The following is an 18,270-nucleotide window of genomic DNA, read 5'->3' on the forward strand; positions in this document are numbered from 1 at the left end:
TGTTGGGTACATGCATCTCTTGAGCAAGACTGGCTCTTGCAGGTACTTGTTTGTGTCTGCTAGCGCACGTGCAACCAGACCGAGCACCCGTGAGGTGGAGAGGGTGCTGCTTTTGAAAGTACTATATGTTCTGCCTCTTAGCAGAAATTGGCACCAGTCTCAAAGCAGAAGCTTGGAAACTACAGCCACAGTTGACAGAACTGGACATGACAGGGTCTGTTTCACCTTGTCAAAATATCTGCAGTCTTTTGTGGCCCTGGCTGCCACAGATTTGGTGGCACCAAGATGGTTGCCCCCTCACTAGTAGGAGTTGGGGGTAGTACCGCCCCAGATGGCAGCCAGCGGTTTTCTCCTCTGAGATGGGATTGCGGGGAGCTTCCTACAGCTCCTTGTAGAAAGCCTGGAAGACGGCCCTCTCTGCATGCAGTTCTTGGCTTTCTGCTCGTCGTGTCTCGCTTTTTGGGAGACCGAGTCTTGCAGACAGGACAAGCCTGACGGCTGCCCTGTACGACACAAGAGTGCCCTGCACCGGCTGCTGCTTTAGCCCCAAGCTATCATTGCCATTGACCTCTGGCACCAAGTCTCATTTTTGATGTTACTGGTTCTGGCATGGAAGTCTGGGGGCTCAGGGCAGTCCTGCAGCCTGTCGTGCACCGGGCTGAGAGCGGGGACGTGGCTTGGGGTGGGGGGGTAAGAGGGTGCTTCAAGAAGGAGGCAGAGTGGGAGCTCTGGCGTGGAGCTCTCTGCAGGTGGATGGAGAGGCTCCCTCCTGGGGGAGTTTTGCAGGACGGACCGTGCGACGGCCAGTGAATGTGCCTAGGCGTGTTAATTTTGCTAGTGCAGATCGTCAGTAGGATCTGGGCATTTGGATCCGAATTGCGCGTGATGTGCTCTCCTCAATTTGATTTCAAGCCCCTGTACTCGTGCTTCCCGTGGTGAGGGTTTTTGTGGAAGAGGGCAGAGCGCTATGATGTTGCTTAGCTGCGGTGTTCTGGCTGCCCATGGTGCCGAAGAAGGTCAAGAGGGATAAATCAGTGTTAATTCTGTTGTCTCCGTGGTTTCTAGGCCTGCCAGACCTGAAAATTAGGAGCAGGGTAACTGAAAAACACTGTAAATTAATTCATTGTTCTTGTCTCTGAAAACACCACCCTCTCCCGATGACATGAAAGGACCTGTCCTCAAGCCTCCTCTTTCTCATACTTCGATTATTCTAAACTGAAAAAATTCTCTGTAGTTTTGAGAGGTGCAACAAGGACAAAGCTTCAGCTAAAAGCATGATGACTAAGAGAGGTGGAGGCTGCATGCTGAATGCAAGATCGAGTCAATGTGCCTTGATTTCGAATTGCTTAATGCTATTTGGCTGGATAAAATTTCACTTCATGGGCATAATGGGCATTGAAACTCCTCTTTCTGAGGGACGCAAAACATGCTCTTTCATCTTCCCCTTTCCTGTACATGGAGCAAGGAGAACCTGGTTGCAGCTTTTTCCCCCCACTCCTGCTAGTGGCACTGCAATGTAAGTTTGTTTCTGGGGACCAACACTTGATGTGCCTGTGGTCTGTCCTGCAACCCACCATCACGGCGTGAGAGAAACCCACGCATGTGCAAAAAGACAAAATTATTTACTGATAAGTCCTTTCTTCTGTTGGAAATTTCATTGTCCATGAGCCGAGATGATACACCTCCAGTCGCCTGGGGTCTTCTCTTTTCTGATCTTTTTGTAATGTTTCTTTCTGTCTGGAAATCTGTCTTGCGGCGGGAGCAGCCGGGATGGGTTCATGGGGCTGGGGGGACCCCTCTGCCTACCCAGCTCCCAGCAGATCACGCGTGAACACCACGCCGGGGGGCTCAGCCGCAAGCAAAATTGCAGCAGAGCAGGGGCAGGAACAGAGTGTTTTCCACAGTTTGGCCTCATTCAGGAGGTAGCAGCCTTTTTTTTTAATATTATTTTTTGTTTCTTCCAGAGAGTCCTAAAACATTGGAATGGAGGTGGTAGAGCTTATAGAGCTTTTCTTATTTAGCATTCATTGACCCAGCATTAGGTCAGTTGTCCGGAGACCCTGGCAGGGACGGGGATCCCAAGGCGAGATCTGAACATTTACTGTAGCTTTTCATGATGCCACCATCTGTCTCTGAAAAGAAAAGAAAAAATATCGATAGTCTGCATGCATCAAGATGAAAGTGAAAGTAAAAAGGAATGTCACCTTGTTTTCTTTCTGTGGTGAAGGAAAAAAGTACGCTTTTATAATGAGAGCTGCGAGGTAGCCAGACCTAGTAAAGAAACATATTTTCATGCATGTGAGCATGCAAAATATACATGAAGCCTAATGTGCTTCTCTGTTACAGAAGGTTGAAATACTTTTAGGAGCGAATCTTCTCCAGAGTCACTTATTTAGCATTTAGTAATCAACTTTAGTCTCTCTATTGAATTCCTTGATTTATTTTATGGCTGTTCATTTCTACCTGATTTTATGTAGAGGTCGAAATGTTTTCCATTAAAATAAAAATAAATAAACCTTTTGAGGAATTGTTTAGCTGAAATACATTTAATTTTTTTTTTTTTTGTAATAGGAAGACGAGAAGTTTTGAACTGTTTTAATGAAAGAAGCAGAATTTAATGAGCACTGCTTAGCAACCTGCGGTTATTTTTTAGAGAAATTCAGGATTTTAAAATTCAGCTGTTGTGGAATTCACTTTCTGTCAGCAGTTTAACAGAGGTATGGTCAGTCTGGTTTACTCCATTTAAATCAGACTTTATCATGGAAGAGTAGAAGAATGTGCTTCTTTCTTAACTGTACATTTTTACTTCAGTAGTCTTCGTGGTCCGTTCCTCGTATCTTGTTTAAAACCAGACTCATCAAAACAGTAATTATCAATAAAAAAATGCTGATATGGAATATAATGAATACAGAAATTATTAAACTTTAATAAATTTAATGGTGCTTAATATTTACTGACAAATCTTGCGTGATAAATTTCAACTTTAAAAAAGTAATCTTGGATCTAGAAATAATAATTTAAGAAAGCTGTTGTTTTGAAACAAATCTCAAAAAGGGAGATCTTAAAGTGAAAGTGGATAGCTGTTTTCATAGCAGCTTTCAAAATAGCAGCAGTGTAACTTACAAGCAAAAATATGCAAATTGTTTAAAAGATCAGTACAGAATTCTAGATTTCTTGTATAATTTCTTTAATAATCTTTCTGTTCAAATGACAAATATACTGCTTCCCTGAAAAGCAACAAAAAAGAAGAGAGAAACCTCATGTGAAAAGCAAGAAATTAAAATTTTAAATCCAGGAAGTAAAGATTATCCGGTGTTCCCTGTAGTTGCATAATGAATTACCTAGACCTTTAAGGGAACTGTCTGTTTTAAAAGTAAACATATGTATTAGAGTGCTTACCATTTTGTTATTAAGCCACGCGTAAAGGTCTGATGTCATTATCCAAAACCAAATCAATAGAGACAGCATTCACTGATTTCCAAATTAAGAAATTTGAGAGAACTCGTAAGTAACTTAAAAAAAAAAAAAAAAAATTAGCAGTCTGAAGACAACATCCATCTTGTGTATGCTGAAAGCCTTCATCTGTAGTGACTTTCTAGATCCCTAAAAGTCCCAGGGAGAGAGGTGGGAAAAGTCCTGTCACTGTTCTTTTGTCATTGTTAGGTACAGAAGTTTTATTTGCTACCTCATAGCTTTCACTCCTGCTGTGTTCATTTGAATAACTTGTCATTAAATATGTATGTGTTATACAAGAAGGTTGCCAGGGAGCAAACCTCTACCCCTTAAACATATCCCAGCTAATTTCCTTTGTCCTCCATTTACAAAGGAAGGATGAGCTGCCACCTATGCGTGGTTGAATACACGAGGAGGATTAGCTCGCTGGAGTGGCAGTTCTCAAAAATCTTTTACAGAAAGTCTGTCGGAGCCATTGGTGATAGCCTTAAGTTTGTTCAAGTGCAGCAATGTGTCCTACCATTCCTTCCATCTGACTAAATTTCAGAAACCTTGTTTCAGGCACCCTTCAGAAACAGTGTCTGCCACATTGCGGTCACACAATATTAATTAGGAAATACGTAGCCGTGCTTTCATTACATCAAACTTGAGATCAGAATGGATGATGGGAAAGTGGCTGTGTAGATAAACTGCCAGAAGTCCGTGGTTTTCAAAGGAGAAGAGTATCATTACAAAAATTTGCAGAGAGTGCTGAGGCTAATGTATTCACTCGGTCGTCATTTATGGGCTCTATCTCGAGGGCCGTACATCTCCTGACCTGGGGAGCCAGAGGCATGAGGATGAGCACAAGGGCAAAGCGAGTCCTGCCAATTCCACAGTCAGGTTCAAGTACTTTCCTTGGCAGCAGGTAGGAATATTGCTTTAGACAGGGGAGGTTGTTTCACTAATGTTGGTTGCACCACCATGAGTTAGTTACGGAATTACTTTGCTTTTTCTTTTCATGTGTTGGGTCTGGGGTTCCTATCCCAGCTTTCCAATGAAAAAAGTTAGTTTTATTTTATGACCAGGCACCCATGCCTCTCTTCTGACATGGTGAATATAGAAGTGGGAACACAACTTACCACTCTCCAATGATATGACAAGCTGACCTGTTTTGTCAAGTCAGCTTTCCAGTAGTATATGGGCAAAGATTTCTGGTAAGAAATCAGTTATCGGTCATTGGTTTCATTCTGAGGCAGCTATTAGCATGGTTAATTTGGAAAAGAAACATGCCTCTTTTTTTCTTTCTCTTGTTTTTTTTCTTTTTTAATAATGCCTATATAACTTGAATTGTAGACCACAGTTAGACCTGCGGAAATATTGTGGACCATTTCTTATCATGCCTTCAGAGAAAGTAAAGCTAGGAAAGGGATAATTGCACACGAGAGAAAACCGGAGATGGGGTTATCTCCTTGTTACTCCCAGTGATTTGCTCTGAGTTCAAAAGGATGTAATTTTATCCAGCTTATTCATCAAATGAGACACAAAATTATTGTGTATGTTGCTTATAGTATGCTGTGATATTCTTGAGAAGGTGTTATCCTTACAAAGGCTTATTGTTACCGTATCCTTCTGCTTGCAAAGATTCAAATTAATGATGCACAATGTCAATTCTTTGCTCAGATATGGCAGTGTGGAGGAAGTCTCGAGATCCACCCTTGCTCCCATGTAGGTCACGTTTTCCCCAAACAAGCTCCGTACTCACGCTCCAAAGCTTTGGCAAACAGTGTGCGTGCAGCTGAAGTGTGGATGGATGAATATAAAGAACTTTATTACCACCGAAACCCACACGCTCGCCTGGTGAGTTCAAGTCCATTGTTCTTGGAATTTCGCTACAATTTGTCTTCAATGAAATAACTATTAATTTAGCTAATATTTAACATGAAGTGCTTTTATGTTTAATTCTTATTTCTTCTGAAACTTTTTCCAAACATAGAATAAGTGTATATATAGTTAATTTTTAATTCCTTGGAAAAAATCAGAAATTCCATAAGACTAGGAGATGGCCAAATCTCTGTCAATATTAAACGAATGAATGAATAAATGAAAGAATAAAGTTAAGCAAGGTGACCCAAGTAAAGAGGAGCTGTTTAGCCTAAAATGTGCACTTCTGTGAAACAACTGATACAGGATTCTATCAATAAAGAATTACAGAACAGACACACAATTATCGAATGCTAATCAACAAGTTTCAATGGACAGTAGATCTCTAAGTGAACAGCATGGTAATAATCTTTAGAAAAATTACCTGTCTTGTGATAATTGTAAAACTTTGGACTGATGTAAGACAAAATGGATTTTTTCTGTTTGACTGCTGTACAACATTTGATTAAAAAAAAAAAAAACAATATTGCAAAGATTAAATTAATTAAAAGCAGTCCTGGGAACTCAGATGAAAATGTTCCTAATAAAATATTTGAAGTTTCAGTACTGTTTTTCAAAAAAAAAAAGTTAATATTTTTATTTTCCGTGAGGAAGAAAATACAAGCTAATTTGTTTGCAGAATTTTTCACGAGATAAATACTGTGAAAATTGAGTAGGTCAAAACAGTAAAGCAGAGAGCAAATTCATAGCTTGGATATATTTATTGTGAGGGGCCTGCAGGCTGGAAGACAATAACACTGAAATATCCTCACAATGTCTAGAAATGACTCAGATGAACCTCTGGCACAGAGTCCAAAATTCAGGCCTAAAAGAAATAATTCTCTGCTGTTGCTTGTTTCTGGAGGTGCTTAATCTTCCCGGGCACTTCTTTTTGCGTGGAAAGCTTTCCCAAGTGCCGGCTTTCTGGTTTTGTGCACGGGGAGCACTGCCCTGCGGTGGGCTGCTGGGCACCCACCTCTGGCTACGCCGGACCAGAGCTTCGGGACCAGGTAGGGGGACAGGGAGCTCCCCACATGTTTGAGTGGCCTTCCCCAACAGACGTGCCAGGGGAAAAAATGCTTTTGAAACCATTAAGCTTTTAAAAGATATGCTGGAGGAGACTGGGGAAGCTGAATTTGGTTAGCTTCCACCTCGCGTGCCTTTAGATTAAACTGGGTAATTAGGTTGTTATAGTCCATGCATTTGTAACAATTGTTTTACTTTAACATCATAAAAGCCATTTAGGTTTTATTATTAGAGTCTGACTTTGAGAGAAATACGGGTTTTGTGTATCCAAAGACAGGAACTCACAGGCAATGCCAGGCTGATTCTGCTTGTCACACGCCAAGAGACAATAGCAATAAATGCTGGCAATTTTTCTTGTAAAGTTCTGGGCAGCTGATGTCTGCGATGACAGAACTTTAACTTTAAAGGATATTTATGTGTTAGTATTGGAAGCTTTGCATATTGGTGTATTGTAACACGGTGGGTGTAAGCTGAGGCTCGTGTGGTTTTTTTGCATGTATCAAAGCTGCTGCCAATGCACTCTGGTTTCTGTAATGCTCTGTGCACCACTTGTTGCAGCGGTTGACTTCAGGCCCTTTATCTATCTAACCCAAATGTTCAGTTCCATAGCATAATGGGAAAATGATTGATGGTATGGCTGCAGAACTTGGTTCCGTAAAGTTTCGCTTCAAGATTAATGTTCAGACCTCAGAGCTAATATGTGATGCTGTTTGTTATTCAAGCGGGCATGTCTGCCTCTGTTTTACATCTACTTTGTGTTTTCAGTGATAGTTCCACAGCTTTGAGAAATGCAAATATATTTGTGGTTTGATGAAAGAGTGTGTCAAGTTACCTGTAAAAATCTGGGGGCTGCAAACGGTATCTTGTGCCTGACTGTCTGAAGTCCCTAGTCGATATAAAGATGGATTTTTGAAGACAGACATGAAAAGATGTGATCTCTGCTCCAATCTATAGACAGGGAAAAGTCTGCAATGAAAGCTTTTCTCTGGAGGTTTAAGATTTCATACTCCCCACACCCCAAAACTCTGAAGTTCAAAGAAAACATCAGCAGATTTTACAAATTCATCAGCTGAGTGTAAAACTGTCTGTACAGGTAATTTGCAAATGAACATAATGGTAGAATAATTTAAAATTCTCAAGATTCATTAACTGCTTTTGAGATTTTCAATTATCTGGCTAAAGGAAGTTTTATTTTCCAATACGCCTTCTCAGTTCCCAGCAATCCGTATTCAAGGACTGACTTACTTGCGGATTTGGGGAGTTTTCTCAGATGAACTGTCTTCTAAAATATTCTAAAGTTTTACATGCGCCGTTCCAATTCTTTTTTGCCAACTTTTAACAAATGTAAGGATAATGAAATCAAATCCAGCACCCAAACATGGGGATTTTACCTGGCTAAAAGTCCTACTCATCACTTTAGCATATGGTTCCTAATAATGTATACAGATAATTTAAAAGAGAGCATCTGTTCTAGTTGGGTTTTTTTTTAATCTTTTTTTTCTTTCAGGAACCATACGGAGATGTGTCAGAAAGGAGACTCCTTCGAGAGAAGCTGAAATGTAAGGATTTCAAATGGTTCTTGGAGAACGTGTACCCAGAGCTTCATGTACCCGAGGACAGACCAGGCTTCTTTGGAATGGTACGTGGCTGCTGAGAAGGGACCTCTTTGCGGTTCTCTGAGCTCTCCTACTAACTCAGTATGAAGGTATTTTTATGCCAAAATCAGTTTGGGATTTTGGTAGAATTCAGTTAGAATTGGTAGGCTTTAAAATGTCAGAATTTCTGTCAGAATCTTTGTTCTAGAGGATGCTGTTTATGAAGGAGTTCTGTGAGAGGGTAAGGGAACAGGTAATGTTGCCATGAATTACACCTTCCAAGTGACATCTTGGGAGTGTTAAAGGCAGCAAAGGATGACGTTTTTTATTTCTTGAAATGTTGAATAGCAAAAAAAAAGAGAACACTGAAGTGTTTTAGTTCTTAGTTGTCAACTTGAAAATAGAAAGAGTGTGCTTTGAAACATGTATTTGCACATTTTATCTGATGAAAACTATGATGCTCTGATGATGGGAAAGAGAGCTGGTGCTATGTGCTCCCAGATCATACAGGATCCTCTGTGTGTCGAAACCAACACGTTAATTTTTAATCTGGAGGTCACTTTAGACCAGCACAGGTTCACAAGCAATTTTCATTGGTTCAATATCAGAATCCTCTTTTTTTTTTTTAAGTCGACAGCTTTCTATGCTATTTGCAGCTTACAAATAAATACAAACTATAGCTCCATGTATATCACATTACTGTAATCTCATTTGGAAGGGAGGAAGGCAGAGATGATGCAGCAAATACCTGCTTCCTCTGAAAAATCAGCAGATATGTGCTGCGTGTTTTATTAGGGAGACAAGACTGCACCTTTCTGCCTGGCAAAGTTGTATAAAATACCTTCCTGATTACCAATGCCACATTGCCTTAGAAGTACTTCTGCTGAAAACTCGATCACTCTGCACATCCAGCTAAGCTGCATTCCCACGCTGCTGCATCGCCTCCAGCCCGTATCACAACAGTCTTGTCTTGCTGCCATCTGCGCTTCGGTTCCTCAGTCTCTGCTGGATCTCCTTCGGTGCAGGAAAAAACCTGGTCACTGTGGGCGTACAAGACATACAGGAACCAAGTTTCCCCACCATCTTCCCTAATAGCTTTGTTACCTGTTGAACGAAAAAGATCCTAGTGTGGACACGCTGCGGTTTCCCGTAGGGAGCTGTATTTCCCACGGGGAGCTGCGGGAGCTCCCGTAGGGAGGGAGCGCATCCCTTGGCAGCAAAGCCCCTGGGAGTCTCACAGGGAGAAGCCACCCTCCTCCATTCGTCTTGGAGCTCGCACTTGAGTTCGTATCTCTGTGTGATCATTGGCATGAAAGGTAATATCCACCATTATCCGGTACCTTGAACAGACCCCGGTACAGCATTGGTTTGTTTTTTTGTTGTTTTGCGTGTGGTTCGCTAACTGACAAGGTCGGAGACAGTTGAAGCAATAAGATATTACAAGACTTACCTTCCAGGCGCATTTCAGTAACCTTATCCTCCCCTCCGCCTCCCTCCTTCACCCTCCAAAACAAAGCCTAGACTGGTGGCAGTGATAGCACTTCAACCTCCTGAGGAGAAGAAGGGATTTGTGCAGTTTCTTTCATGATTTAACTGCACATGTCATCCTCAAGAAAGGTGTTGACAATACCTAGAAATAATAATTCTTGTTCAGAGCTGCTTGAGGTATCTACAGCATAATTTAGGTGTGCTCTATATATTTCTCTAAAAACAATGCTTAAATGCTGTCATCTAGTTGTGAGCATACTAAGAATACACCATTTTTTTTGGCAGGAAGAATTTAAAATGTGATTGAAGTACAGTTATACTCTAAGGCAGTGACAGTGCAAAAATGACACCTGCTGATTCAGCTGATTTGTGGATATTGAGTCCCATCTGCTAACTTCAATGAATCATTGATCGTGTTCTTTACTCCTGCCTTAGCCGTGTAGTGCTTTTCTGGTTCACAAAAATGCTGTGTCTAAGTGTGTTGGCTTTGTTAAGAGCTTAGTGTAAGGTTATTTAACTGTTTAAAGAGATTTCAGAGGGATATGGAGATTTCTCCCTCCCTTTAAATTTTTTACACTGAAGTTGAAAAATCTTTCTAAGATTACCCATAGGTCAGCCATATGTTGCTGAAATAAATGCAAGAATTACTGAGCAGCATTCAGTGCCATGCACTGACAAACAGACACTTGTGCTGAGGGTAAAGATTATGGTCAGCCAGTGAATTTGGCTTTGAACTTGGCATCCAGATTGCTTTTAAAAGACAGTGTTGACACAAAAATCAGGATTTTATCTCTGCTTTTCTTTAAGTTTGATCACTTGGCAGTGAGACCGTATTATGTTCTGATTCGAGAAGTTTTTCTTTGTTCTTAAACAGTTTCTAGCTGATCTTTCTTCCAACTGAATGTGAACCAACTAAGCTGATAGATGTCTATTGTGACTGTCTAGCTGGTGGCTCTTCTTACCACCTGTCCTTAAAGGCATCTGTGACTGACTGAATCAGTTGGGAGATCAAAAACTTGAACTTTTCTATTGGCAGCTTCCTTCCACATTTTCCCCCAAGACCATTTCTTCTTCAATGAATTTCCAAATGCTTCGTCATAATTTTCTTTTAATTTAGACCAGATTATAACCTTAACAAAAAAAAAAAGATCAGGAAGAAAGATTTTAAGCCTTTAAAACTATGAATAATTTTGTTTTGCTGTGACATGAAAGAGAACATTTTGAAAATTATCTAAATAAGACATTATATATATGGACAGGCTTACAGAAGAAGAGATGTTAGCTGTGTGGCTTAAGTTATGTAATTAAAGAGACTATTGCATGTCTGGTGTTAGAAGTTCTCAGAGGTATCAGGCTCCAAAACAGCCTCCTCTAGGGTATACCTCTGAAAGTGCATTATAATACAGTTTGTAGAGCTGCCACTTGAGATTGAATTGGTACCCAAGATTATGGCTGGCTAGACCTGGAGATCTGATGCCCGTCACAGGAAAATATGCACCACTCCGTTGGTTGTACAGCCTCTGAAAGCTTGAGACAGACTTGTTTAAAGGAAGTGTGAGAAATTCAAGTGTTTGATATTAATCTCAAGTGAACACACCATCACTTGAGACACGTGCTTGTATGTTCTTGAGCCTCCCAGAGCGATCTGGGCTTGCTGGGGTGAGCAGCTGGAGTCCAGCAGCAGTGTCTCATCATCGATTCCTTCAAAGGATCTTAGTCGTCAACGTTGTACACCCATTTCAGCATCACGCTTAAGAAGTTAACAGAAATCTGAGGATATTCACAAGTTTTTTTCCAAAAGGGTGATATGAAAGTGGCATACACTCAGTAAAATCATTCCCTGTGACTTCTTGGATTACCTTTGAGGTAAAAGGTTACGCCTGGTCAGTACCATGAAGCTGTTGGCTTGCTACAAATTCACATCTTAACTGTGTCCCACCGTATCATCTGCCCATACCACTAATACATAAGCACCAATGCCACTGTGGCGGAATAAAGAGGATTCTGATCTGTTTTGTGGATGAAGAGAAAGGTTGGCTGTGCTCCACTGGCTGTATTTATCAACTAATGTAATGAAGTTTTAATGTCAAAAATCTGTTGTTGATGCTTTGCTTAGGATTTTATCTTAAAAAAACCCCCCAAACTAAGAATTATTTACAGAATGCCATCTGTATTGTGTTGTTATATGCAAGTGTCCAGATGTTAGGAAACAACCGATTAAAATTTCTCCAAGCAGTAAGGGATAAAGGTCTGAGGTGAATATCTCAGTAGTTGGTGTTTATTACTTGTCCCAGCCTCCAAACCGAGTGGTAACTAAATGGCATTGTAGAGTACACCTGCAACGTTTCAGTAGGAGGCAAACGTCATAGAAAGACCCAGCCAGTTAATACTGCACGGGCAGAACCTTTTAAAACTGAACTATGTCTTTTAATGGCAAGGTGATCAACATTGTTTCTTGCTTCTGTTTCTCTAATGCAGCATTCTGCAAAAGAATTGAGGTAAGTCATGGAGAAAATTTTGTTCTTATTGCATGACTTATTTATGGTGGATACGGGAACAAAGATTGCTTCAGAAATGAATGGATGATTACTGTTTTGATACAGCTGTTGCATGTAAAAGGAACTTCAACTGTGTATTCTCATTTAACAAGAGAAAAATACTACTTTCACAAATTCTCTCATGCTTTTTTCTGCCTTGGAACAGAGGGCGGATTTTTTTTTTTTTTTTTTTTCCTCCATAAATGGTGCTGTGATCGGATTTTCAAATCTGATTATTTTCAAATCTTTGTCATTTCCGATCAGGTCATTTAACAGCTTAGTATGCACTATTCCCACAAATTAGGTCTTGAATATCTTTTAGGCTTCCTGATGAAGCGTGGGTATAAAAGAACATCTACCAATGTCTGATAAAACAAACTAAAAGAACCAGGTTGGAATATGGACCGTGTATGTTTAGGAATATGTCTGCACATATCACAGGCATTTATGCATGAAAGAGAAAAATGAGAGAACATACGTGGTACCATCCTGGGAGTACAGGCTCAGTTTTAAACCATCTGAAATGAAGCTTAAGTTAGTAATCTTTTACACAGCTTTTGCTTTCTTGCCTGTATTTGGGCATCAAGTAACATAAGTAGGAGAGTTACCGTAGTTCTGGTGGTGCATGACATTTTGAAATAGGTTATTTAAAATTCCAGGCCACAGAGGGGAGCACGCGCCGGGGGCTGACAGCGAAGAACGCGCGCTCGGAGCAGTAGCAAAGGCGTTGGGCTGTCTGGAAGGGCACCACGGATAAGGGCTTCGCTGCGTTTATCATCCCTTGGAGCCAGTAGACAGTCAGGCAAAGTCATATGTTATTAAACATATTAATAAGAGACCCTCTGATCCTGAGGACAGCTGCTGACAACAACCGAAACCAATTTATGTTTTTAGAGATACAATTACCATTTTTAAGTGGTTATGACTTTAAATTGACATTTCTTGATGTAGAAGGGAGAAACATGAGAAGCTTACTGTTTGGTTTATGTAGTTCCATGGTAGTGTTAAAATCATCTGTAAAAGACACTTTTCTTTCCTGTTTTTTTTTAAGTTTAGTTCTTGCCTCGTGTTATAAAGGTAAACAAAATGTCTTCTTTTGACAGCTCGAGGAGGGGTGCAGTGGTCTAGCGCGTTCCCATCAAACCAAGCAGTGCTTTCTGTAGAAAGGGTACCCAGGGGGTTTCTTTCGCTTCTGGTAAACTTGGGCGCTAAAACTAAGGATGAATTTTATCATACACCAAATTGAGATGTTAGTTTATCCCGTACTGACAGATTACACCGAATGCATAGTGGAAACATGTTCAGAGAGGAATTACGAGGCAAAACCTCTAAGGGTAGGGCTTCAGTCCTCCGTTCGTACATTTGGCTCCCACAGGAGAGCCTCACGGCCCCAGCAGACCTGCAAGGGGCCCCGAGCCGTGGCGGCTTGGTGGTCCTCCCCAGCCCCCCAGTGTATTGCTGTTGCCTTGGGCCGGCAGCCCAGGCATGCAGAGCGCCGAGAGCTTGGCTGTCTTTCAGCGGGAGTGGGCACAAAGCAGTGGAAAGAAAACATCGGGTAGCAATAAAAGTAGAAGTTGGGAAAGCAAAATATACGTAGAACACGAGTATTTAATTTTCCAACTTGTGTGGTTTGCTCTGTGGTGGGTTTGGGTCCTGCGGGGTTTGTCTTGTTTGTTTGGTTTTAGCCTTCTGCAATCCCTTCGTGTCCGTTCATTCTCCACATTAAAAACTGAGCATACAATTATCACGACTAGGGAAGAGCGGCGAAATTACACCTTGCTGAAGTAATCTTCTGAGACTTACTCTGCTTATTCTTTCTGTCTGTGATATAATTACACTCAGTAACGGAGGCGTTCAGCTCGAACCTATGTTTACAGAACCTGTTTTGCTCTGTGTAATTTTAAATTTGGTTAAGTGGCTAATACTTGGAGTCAGTAATTGTTATGGCATTGTTTACCTTGTTTTCAGTTACTTTTGCCTCCTGAATACTTAAATGCAAATCCTTGTTAATTAGCCTGATGTTTTTAAAATCGGGTAACTTAATACTTTAAAATTTAATCTAAAAGTTATGCACTATTGTGTCAGAGATCAGCAACACTGGTAAAGAATGTTTAATATCACACTTAGTGTCTCTTTCCAAAGATGTCTCTCATCCACTTTCATGCTTTCTGGTCTTAAAATCTGTCTGCTTGTTCAACCTCAAGAGGGTACTGGAGTCCTTTCAAGAACAAATCCTTCTACTGTCTCCCATTTGACAAACTGAGAAAAGTATGTAGTTATCTTTTCACAAGAAAATTGAACAAGTAGATCCTGGGGGAAAAAAAAAAAATATGGCAGACTCTTTTGTTCTGCATGAGTTGCTGGCTTGTTGGGTTTTAACACACCTTTTCATAGTTCCTACCTACTTCATTTGCAAATACACTGGAACACGGTGTTGTTCCTAGGGGAAGCCATCGTGTCTGGCTGCTTCAATGCCCGAAGTCAAGACTGGTCCCAACAGTTTTATTTCACATTAGTCAGAGAGCTGTTGCCATTGGATCCATTTGATCTATTCCAGTTAATTTGCACCAGCTCTGGGATATAAACCTCACAGCCCAGCAGGTTGGGTGTAAAGTGACTGCAGCATATCTTCCTTACTTTAGATTAATACTTTAAAATATTCTTTTGTTTTGATTAGCTGAAGAATAGAGGAATGGCAAACTTCTGTTTTGATTATAACCCTACAAATGAACATCAAGTAACTGGACACAGGATCATACTGTACCCATGTCACGGCATGGGACAAAATCAGGTAAGATTCATGTTATATTTTCATTTTGACCAACACTATGGTTGTAATGTAAAAAAGTGTGGTAAAGGCATTGCAGTAGGGCTGAGAGAATATGTTGCCACAGTGAGGTGATCTTGGATCCAATTTTGATTCTTTTAATTTTGATGTATCTTCAGGTCAGATTTTCTTCATTCTGAAGACCTGTCTACCCAGACCAGGGAACTCATGCATACCTTAATTATGCCTTTCCACAGAGCTCATTAGCAGGGGTTAATAGCACAGCAGTGCGGCTACAGTGCTTATAGGCCAGTGTCCGCTCATCTCCAGCTGGTCTTGGGCAGACCAGCACATCTCTGAACTTTTGTCTGTCCACATCTCCAAAGCCCTTAATAACGTTGCAAACCTCGCCTAGTTCTGCCTGTGTCCGTCACCGTGCCGCTTCCTCTTGGTGCTTGTCTAACTGTACAGGAGGTTTTGGGCGGCATCTTCTCCTGTACTCCACTCCACAGAAATGTCCTCCTGGGCTCGGGCTCCAGAATCCTGGAGAGCAGGGATCCCCTCTAACACTTTCATTCTTGCTCTCTTGGTTTTAACTTCTGAAGCTGAAAGTTCTTGCTGGTGTCTTTCTCTGTGCTGATTGAAACTGTGTACAGCAGTGGTTAGTTATGATACCTGTAAAGCTCTCTGTATAACGTCGTGGTAAAAGTGTTGTGGGGCACCGTGTGCCCATCTACAGTGGCCATTTCGCATGGTTTTGAGTGGCCACCTTCTAGAATTGCGGTTTGGTGTTTGATGTGTGGCGTGTAACGTGTACTTGCCTATCTAGCTTGATTTTTGGTTTCTAACCCAGATTAGACTATATGGCATGCTCCTAGTGGGGACGGGTGGAGAAATGTGTAGGGTCTTGTTGAGAGTAAGTACATAACCCAATGACAGTTTGGGTGGCTTGACTGTTTGGGTTTTTTTAAGGAAATTAATCCAAACATTCAGTTAGGAAAGGAAAAACAAGTTAGGAAAAGAACCAGAGATGTGGCAGATAAGCAGTGTATCTGTTATCTTTCTGAACTCTGCTTTAAAAAAATATAAAAGCTTGAGGAGTGAAAAACAAGTCTCTACTGAGGAGAAAGCTTCTAATATGAATTGCATTTTAAATGAGAAAAGGAAAACAACAGTCTGAGCACTGTGCTTCGGATCTTAAAAGGAAGTAGATTTGTTTCTGATAGCAAGTTTATTGCCTGAAGTATTAGAACTATTATTTAGTATTATTTATTAGTTTATGTCTAGTTTATGTCTTAACTTTCCTAATGTTTCTGTCCTGGAGGCCAAGATGTAGGGGGGGGTAGGAGGAGAATCTTGCGTCATAAAAGCCAAAGGATCTCGGTACTGACAGATACATGTCAAGCACGCTAAGCCATGCCACACCAACCCATTTTACTCCTTCAGTTCGGCTCCATGCCCAAGTTAAGCATACTTCTATACACCTATATAGAAGATAGCCTAGTTAAGCCACATCCTTATGAGGAAGAGTTGATTGCTTATGTAGATGAAGAAGTATTTAATGTATGGGATTACATGCTCACGTGCAAAAGGTATTTATAGATCTTTTTTTTTTCCCTGGTATTAAAGACTAAAGAGAGGAAAGGGGTTGAATCTTTTTGTGTTTCTCTGAGCAAAAAAGTTTATTTAAAGTTTATCCCTTCCACCAAGAAAAAATAAAGACGTAGGATAAAAGGTGAAAGCAAAAGAGAAGTACAATTCAGAGTTGAATTGTCATGAGATGACATTTTTACAGTTATCCTTTGTTTAGCTAGCACTAAAAGATTAACTGAGTTTGCTGCAAAGATATCACACCACTGGATATTAATAGTTCTTATATCTCTGCTGACGGTACAATGCATCCACGTACCTGCGATAGCAGGCACCGCACTGAGAGCTGTGCCATTACTGCTCCCTCTGCTGGCATCCAGGCAGCAGGAGGAAGGAGAAATGGAAAAACTATCCGACTGCAATATAAACCGAGAAAAGAAAATATGAGGTGAGACAAGAGAATTGCAGAGTTTGAGGAGGGAAGGCTAAACACAGGAAATGGGCAGAACAATATTAGTGAAATGGGCAAAAGGCATGGGAGGGCTGACGGGAGCCAGGGAAAGGGGGCCAAAGTGACAGAGGGCACAAGAATTTTGGGACAGAGGTAGGGCAACAGGCGAGAAGCAGGGCATGTGTGGCAGAGGAAGGAGTAGTTAGGAGCTACTGCGAGGGAGCATGGAACAAGCAGAATCACTGGAGACCCGTTTAGTGGAAAAGGGCAGGGGGACTGAAGGTGGGAGCAGAGGTACCAGCTGGCAAACGGGGGCACAAGTAGGGGTGACAGGTAGTAGTTGCAGGAGAAGTAGTGGACAGCAGGAAGAGCTGCGGGTGAGGGAACAGAGGGAGGCTAAAATAAGATGTAGAAGCACAAGTGAGATGGGAAGTAGAAGTCAGGATTGCTGAACTTGCACCTCCTTTTTCTGGCTCACAAATAGCCATGAAACCTACCAGCAGGACATTTCTCTCTATTTCCTTCCCGTCACCCTGCCCTTTTGACAGTCATTCTTAAAAGGTAACAGGCTGTTCCTGGTGGTGTGAATTCCTTAGCTTAGTTGGCAGGTGACAGTGGCAGGACCAAACGGGTCAAATCTCCCACATGTACATCTACTGCTGTCAGCTGATGGAACTGATGGTGACAAGGTTGGTCATTCTCTAGTTGTATCAACGCTGAGGAGAGCGAGGCACTTCACCCCAGAGTTTCATAGATGTTTGCTGACAACAGGCAGCCCTTAACTTCTGTTTTGTCCTTGGAAGGGTATCTGCTATCCTAATCCCAAGCTCTTCTGCCTGCTCTCCTCCGGTCTGCCCTCATCACTCCACTCATTACCTATACACAGCTTTAGCAGCAAACCCTCATTACAAAGCTTCGCTCCAGTCCCCTGTCCTGCACCACCTCACAGACAGCTCCAGTTTCTCCACTCCGTGCTGTTTAACGCTTTCTTTTCCATGCTGGCTGGCTCCCAGTCCTTCTCTAACACCCTTGCTCTGTCTGTCCCCTCACTTACTCCTCCTACCAGTTACTACCCACACTAGGTGACGTTTTGCTTCTTTTCACGTGCCTTTCTTCTTTCCTGGCTAGCTCTCATTTTTAATTCTCTAGTCTTCTCCTTCTCATCCCTTCTTTCAGTTGCAGAGTTTGTTCCACCATTCATCACTTTCTTCCTCAAATAGTGCTCCCTGCTGCACATTCACACTGTCTCATGGTATAAAGGAATGAAGTTTATTTTCCGGAGTACAGCTCAGTAAAGTTATTCTCCAAAAATATCCTGATAGGATTTAACATTATGAAGGTTAACTTGGTCAGCCATATGTGTCTTACACTCCAGTACACCCATCCTCTGGCATGGTATGGTAGTGGCAGGTGGCTGTTTATGTAGGGGACAACTGCAAAAGCTCTTTGCACTGGAAGCAA

General features: G+C 41.5%; 1 protein-coding gene across 1 annotated transcript in view; it reads left to right on the top strand.

The window, feature by feature from the left end:
* GALNT12 (polypeptide N-acetylgalactosaminyltransferase 12) overlaps window positions 1-18,270 on the top strand; it is a 47,410-nt gene that overhangs the window by 21,308 nt on the left and 7,832 nt on the right. The window contains exons 6-8 of the mRNA XM_052788434.1: window positions 5,116-5,292; window positions 7,889-8,020; window positions 14,679-14,792. Of these exons, the coding sequence (XP_052644394.1) occupies window positions 5,116-5,292; window positions 7,889-8,020; window positions 14,679-14,792 (423 nt within the window). The remainder of the gene's footprint in view (window positions 1-5,115; window positions 5,293-7,888; window positions 8,021-14,678; window positions 14,793-18,270) is intronic.

This window comes from Harpia harpyja, chromosome 5, assembly GCF_026419915.1.
Source record: "Harpia harpyja isolate bHarHar1 chromosome 5, bHarHar1 primary haplotype, whole genome shotgun sequence".
Lineage (NCBI taxonomy): Eukaryota > Metazoa > Chordata > Aves > Accipitriformes > Accipitridae > Harpia > Harpia harpyja.